At 49.3% G+C, this 6,757-nt stretch overlaps 1 protein-coding gene across 1 annotated transcript; it reads right to left on the bottom strand.

Annotated features, from left to right (window-relative positions):
- Positions 1-434: 434 nt before the first annotated feature.
- Positions 435-6,757, bottom strand: GRXCR2 (glutaredoxin and cysteine rich domain containing 2). Its single transcript, XM_032125407.1, has 3 exons — positions 6,377-6,757; positions 4,662-4,877; positions 435-3,637 (listed from the first exon to the last, which is right to left on the bottom strand). Exons 1-3 carry the CDS (start codon positions 6,719-6,721, stop codon positions 3,458-3,460), a joined length of 741 nt encoding a protein of 246 aa, XP_031981298.1. The 5' UTR covers positions 6,722-6,757; the 3' UTR covers positions 435-3,457.

Raw genomic sequence — 6,757 nt, 5'->3', positions numbered from 1 at the left:
GGGCCAGGAGATGTCTTGGCACAAACATGCCCTTGAAGAACCCCAACAGCTTTGGCTCTGGTCTCCTCTGAGAACTCGTCTGGTCACACCTTCCCACCCTGTTTTGCAGCATAACAACATTCCAAGGTTCCACCTGCAGAGTCACAACAGAGAGAGCCAGGGCAGGAGCCCTCCAGACAGCTTTAACCAAGGCATTTATTAGTAACTATGGGAATCACCTCTTCAATCCTACTGCGTTCTGGGTTAAAGCCAGGCAACACACTTCGCCACCACGTACAAATGAGTATTCTTTTAATCTTCCAGTTCTGCACTCCTGGCTGTCACTGTCACCCCAACTACCCTTCCCAAATAGAGGCATGCATCACAGGAAACAATTCCATTTGCACTTCTGCTTTGGTTCAAACCCTTCACAATGAAGAGCACTAACTCTGCTTTGTCTTTCACTTTGAACTGCCAAACACCTGAGAAAATCAGCACGAGGTGGCCCTGACTTCTCTTTTCCAACTTTGCTCCAAGTTTCCCCACGCATGTCTCAGAGCACATCCATCAGTTCACCATGGTGTGGCAGCCAACAACAGTCAGTGAATGAGGCTGCCCGAGCCTGCTAGAAACACAGCTCTGGAGCTCTGCAGCAGGACAAGAGAAGAAATTGTTGCTTTTTTGCTTTTGGTTCTGTTTTTTCTTTAGAGAAACCCTTAAATGCCTTTTTGAGTGCTCCTCTTCTAAGGCAAAACAAGAACAGCTGTAGAAAGTTAACAAAAACAAGAGAAATAGACTCCAGACTAAGCATCTTTGCCTGTGTTTACTGTTCAAAGTCCTGGCAGTTGTGAGGATATTTGGGTTTTTCCTTTATAAAAGAACATCACATACAGGACAGTTTGGGTTTTGGTACAGGGCACACAGCCACTCCATGGTCTGCTTCTATTATTGAGCCATTAAACACCAGAAAAAAAACAGGTGATCAATTAAACCAAAACCATGCCATCACATTTTTTAGAGATTCCTGTATTTCATCCATCATTCTCTGACAAGATGGACACTTCAGCTGACCCCACTGAGATCACATGCAGATGCCTGGTGAGTTCAGCAAGTCCAATGACATCTTTCCGGGCTTTCAGCAAACAGAAAAAGCCTGTTATTTTTTGGCAGAAGTGCAGCACATCTTCCACTCCTACCCTGACCCATAAAGTAATGCAGTTTTTAAAGATCTGACAATTTTTGATAAAAGGTTACCCAGCAGAACTTACTCTCCAGCTCCCGGGATGGCAGCAGCAGGAGCCAGGCTGCAGAGTGCAGGTTGTTGTGGCACTGCCCATCAGTCAGAGTCCTGGGCACTGCCCGGGCTGCCAGCGAGTGCCTCAGCTCTGCCCACAAGAGCTGGGCCATGGCCACAGCCAGGTTTGTGCTTCTGAGCTGCTGACAGAACCAGGCTGGAGCAGCGCAGTGCTGGGGCTCAGCTCGTGCCCTCCACCCTGTGCCACCAGCCCAGTGGGGATGGAGGGATGCCTCTGAATGCAGCAGAAATAAAACCAGCAACACGTGACAAGTGACCCACTGCCTCGACAGTCAGCTCACCACAATGCTGTAGGAAAGTTCAAATTTTTGCCACGTGGAATAAGAGCATTTATTGGGTAAATCAAGTCAGCATATTACCAAAAGTAAAAGGAGTACATTGGAAGCTGGGGAAGCAAATCCCCTTTCTCTGCTTGGTCCACAGTCTCCAGGACACTGGAACCTGTGGGGCGAGGACTGAGCAAGGGCAGAGCTCAGCTCCCAGCTGCAGGTATCGCCCCAGTGACATCTCTGCATGATGGGAACAGCTGACACAGCCAGGAGGAGTGACAGTGGTTGAGAAACATTATAATTACCAAAGAACAATAAATATTGATTTTATAAGTGCATATTTGCATCCAGTTTTATTGTAAACACTATCAGGCAATTTTGCCTGGTTACTTTTTCTTATCGTAAGCCAGCAAACTCTCCAACAAACCCAACAAACTGAGATCAAACAGGTCATATTTGAGGGAAGAGATCTGCCTGACAGCAATTTCTGATTTGGGAAGTCTCACCTGCCCTCAGTGATACCCCAAGGACAACATTTTTCCACATTGCAGATCCCAATATGATGAATGAAACCAATCAAGTATCTCCTGTAGATAGATGCTCTTTTTAAAAAAATAAACCCTCAGTACCCACAGCACAATTTCAGCAGAAGAAATGTGGAGGTTTAGGAGCTAAAACAGTATTATTTTGAATAATTTCAGTACTGTGGGGAAACCTTGTAACCTATCACAGGAAAAGAGAAACTTGGCCATAAATTACCCTGCCTGGGCTTGCAGCCTCAGTGTGAAGCACATGTGAGCAGCCTCTAAGTCATCGGGGTCTCAGAGGTAATATGGGAGTTAAGGCTGCACTGACATTACTCTTGAATATAAAAACTAATAAGTTAATGCTTTAGAGAGAAAATACCGTTTCCCCTGCTTGCCTCAGGCTCTCACAGCCCCTGTGCTCTGTGCACCAGTGGCAGTCTGCAAAGGATCCCCATCATTGCTTCATCTCACTAATTAGAGTTTACCTGCTGCAGATTACAACATGGGATTAGTATTAAGCAAGAGCTGTCCTGCTCACCCTCAGCCCGGTCCTGAGAAGTACTGAGCAGCATCCAAGGGAGTTTTAGTTCACAGCCCTTCCTTGTAGGGAGACTAAAAACTTAATAACTTCTATTTATAATAATAAAATCACATATGTTCTTCATACCTCCAGATTTGGGAAGGGTTTTCAATTTCCTCCATAAATCAGACCCCAAAGGAATCACTGTGTCACTGAAGCAGGTGTAAGATCAGCAAAACCTCAGGAAATGCTTGTGACCCTGCAGGGCACAGAGAGAGAACTGCAAGGGCAGTGCCGTTTTCAGTGTTCGGCAAGTCAAATCCCAGAGAGGCACTGCTGGCACAAACGGAGCACAGACCTGGACTGGAACTGACTGGCCCCAGTACCCACTGTGCAGCTGGACTGGTACCAACACCTGACACGGTGCTGACACTGCCCCAACTCCCTCTGACAGAGCACCCAGTGGGTCACACCTGGCTGTGCCGGGCACCAAGCACTCAAGGGAGGGACAGTGCCAGCACAGGGACTGTTTCAGCCCAGTTCCAGGTGCAGAGACATTTACACAGGTGCTTTACCTCCAAATGTTCCCTCTGGGTCGGGGATGCCTCTGCCCTGCATCTGGTGTCAGGGCCACGTCCACCCTGCAGACACTGGGTCAGCCCGGCTCCAACAGGCACACAGGGCAGGCTGCAGGAATGGCTGGGAGCAGAGGTGCAGTTTCACACCCACAGTGAGATAGGTAGAGAGTGCCTTTCCCATCTTTTAAAAACTCGTCATAGTGAGACTTCTGGAAGGTGAAACAGTCGCAGGTGTTCCCCGAAGGCCGGCGGCGGCGCTGGCAGCCGGCTCAGGCAGCGCAGATGCGGCAGGGCTGCAGCCCGCTCTCGTTGCACGCCGGACACCGCAGGGCCCGGTAGGACTCCCTGAATCTGTTTGCCAGCATTGAGAACTTGCTTCCGTGGCACAGTGAGCAGGGAGCACAGCCTGAGCCTTTGCACTGCGAACAGCCGTGTTCAGCATGGCCCTCCTGAAGCAGAGAAAGGAAAAAAACCTGTTTGTGGGTGTGAGATACCAAAGTCAGGAACATTCTTGAAAGAGGGAAATCCTGTCTTCTGCTCTTTGCCATCACGGTTGCTCCTGACACACCACTCTGCCTATGACAATCAAAGCAAGGACTTTGACAAAAAGGCTCCCACATGCTTGGGGACAACTTGGGAAAAAGGAGAAGTTAATGTGACTGGGCTTGTAACACAATACTCCAAATTCATCTTTCTCCTCCGCACAGCTCCACCCATCCTCCTGTCATTTCTTATCACACCATTTCCACTCTGTAGCCTCAGGTTTGAGCCACACTTCATTTCTTCAGGAATTGCTCATCACCCTCTCTCCCCAAATCCCTCATCACCAACATGCACACCTTCTTTCAAGCCGTCCTTTGTGCCTGCCTCTCTCCCAATGTGCCAGGCAGCCTCTTTCAAATCCCACCTTGAAATTCCTGGGAGCAGAAGGACCGTGGTGACCCACACTCAGTACAGGCCAGACTCAGTTCCATGAAACTGTATCACCTCCACATGACAACATTAGGTTTTGTGGGATCAAATCATGGTCAGACTAATGGGGATTCTGACCAACAAAGGCTCCCCCGTGAGAAAGCAAACGTAAGGCACAACCTTATTTCAGCTGATACTAAAATTTTAGCCTGAAGCAGTCTCAGCCACAGAGCAGCTGTGTTTAGCCTTGTCAGGCTGGAGAAACTCCGGCCTGCCCTTATCCCATGGGGAGGGGTGACAAGGGCTGGAGCCCGGCCAAGCTATGTAAATACCAGCCATCTCCAGGGATAGAAATCAGTGGGAGACATGAGCATCTGGAACCAGCACCTCTGCCCCCAGAGCACAGTCTCAGCACAGTGTTGGTCATTATCTCCTGAGGGAAATGAGGAACAAAGTGGTGCTTTTTATCCAAACTTAGTTAGGAGCCAGATACAGAGATGGATGGGGCTTGGGTGGTTTGACCAGGGCTAAGGGGAAAAAGCACTTTCCATTTTCTCTTACCTGCACATGCTGGATGCAAGTGACCTTATTCTCCACATCTTTTTTATGTCCACCACTAAATCTTTCTTTCCTCTCCTGGCACATGAATGTCCAGTCATTTATTCCCTCTGTCTGGATGATTCTTCTCATGAGCTCTTTCTGGTCCATCGGTGCACGGATGATTTTCAGGTTATTGGTGTAGATGATGATCTTGCCAAAATCTACAACTGGGGAAGTCTGAAGAAGGAACTTACCAGTGTCTCACCAGTATAAACTCACTCTGCAAACACTGATGGTCCCTGGGCTTCCAGAAGAGCATCCCCTCCACCAGGCCAGCTCCCATGACCACCCCCAGAGCATCCAGCAAATTGGTGGAGGTACAGCCCTAATGGGTGAATGTGTATTTTTTTTTTCTAGTCATTTTAAAGCTAAACTTGGCATGGTCAAACATTTCCCTGAGAGCAGCATTTTGCTGATCTGGTCCCTCCTCCCCCCCTCTCTGGGTGTCATATGGAGTTACTGGGGCCTATTGTTTTACACACTCTTCATATTTCACTCTGAGCAAGTGTCTGTGTCAAGAGGCCATGCAAAAGGAGATGTTCTCCTAAAAAACGCCCTGAGTCACACCAGCTGGGATGAGGTGGCTGGTGCCCTCCTGGCAGTGGGGGCACCTGCTTCCCTGTGGGGAGAAACATGAGGGGGAGGCAGGTGAGCACAAGCCCTCCCCACCTGCAGAAGGTGAGAGCCTGGTGAGTGTTACACAGACACGGCGTCTCCAAACACCAAGTGCATGGTGATGCAACACGAGCTGGTACTGGACAATGCGGGTACTCAAGGTATCTGTGGCTGGGGAGACTGGGGAGGGAGAGGAGCGTTACCCAAGAATGCAAAACAAATTAACGGGGTAGATAAGATCACAGAACTGCACTGTCTTTGGGCAGGAGAGATTCATCGTGGCCTGATGTTTTCAGGCAAACTACATGTCCAGTCTATCACCAGGTCAAATATCAGCCATCTGGGTTTCCCACACACAGCTTTGATGAGTGCCAGAAATTAACAGACTTTCAGTGTGTTCAAATCAAGGCCATAAAAAGTATTTACACATATCATGCATGTACTGCCTCTTTATTAGGACTAAAGAAACACTTCTCTATCAGTGGCATTAATTATATGTTAAGAAAATAGCCAATGAAACTAAGCGGGGATTGTCAAAGTAGCCAAAGAGGAATTCTGGCTGCCAGAGGATGCAGATACCTGGTACCTTGATGGCAGCACTGGCTTCCTGCCAGCTGAAGTCACACAACTTTAATATTTTAAATACACCTAATTAACTTAACATGCTCCTTATAATTGACTGATCTAGATGCAGTAGGATTCCTATGCACAGATATCAATATATATGGAAATGTTCTGTTTTACCCAATGGACAGATGCAGATCAGCACTGGGAGAAGCCAGAGCACGGCTGGAGCACAGCTGGAGCACAGCTGGCAGATGCTGTTCCCTCCTGCCTGCAATGCTGCAGACCCTGAGGATCCTGCCACGTGTGGCATACTCAGCATACAGAATTCCTGGAATAATGGCTGGAGATTTACAACCACCCTTCTCAAGTCCTGGCCTGACAACACAGTTTTATCTGGATGAGGTTGCAGTGTGAGGCTCCTGTCACCGTATTGCTCCGGAATGTCTTAGCCTGAGGCTGGTCCCCAGAGAGGGGACAGCCCTGGCAGCACTTACCCTGCAGTGGCTGGCGTCGGGCTGGCAGTTGCTGAGCAGGGGCGAGGTCCCCGCGAGCCCGTGTTTCTGATCCTCTCGGAGTATGCTGATCCTCTGGGCAGTCAGGGCCGTGGGCCAGTAGAACCTGTTCTCTGGCACCTCCCCGGCCCCGCAGAAATGGTCCCCTGGCTCGAAGCTCTGGCGCAGGAAGCGCCGTGAGTGCTCTTTGGCCGGGGGTTCAAGCTCCTGCCCATCTTCATAGACTTGTTTTAACACTCGGCCACTGTAGGCTGACGAGATTTTGAACCTCACCTTGCGGGGCCGTCCCTCGTGCCGCTGGCTGAGTTTCTTCTGGGGCTCATCCATCACTGGGATTTCAAGCTGCAGGTCCTGGAGATCAGC

This window comes from Corvus moneduloides, chromosome 15 (genome assembly GCF_009650955.1).
Source record: "Corvus moneduloides isolate bCorMon1 chromosome 15, bCorMon1.pri, whole genome shotgun sequence".
NCBI lineage: Eukaryota > Metazoa > Chordata > Aves > Passeriformes > Corvidae > Corvus > Corvus moneduloides.
The sequence above is the reverse complement of the archived record's forward strand: the minus strand, read 5'-3'. Positions and strand labels throughout refer to the sequence as shown.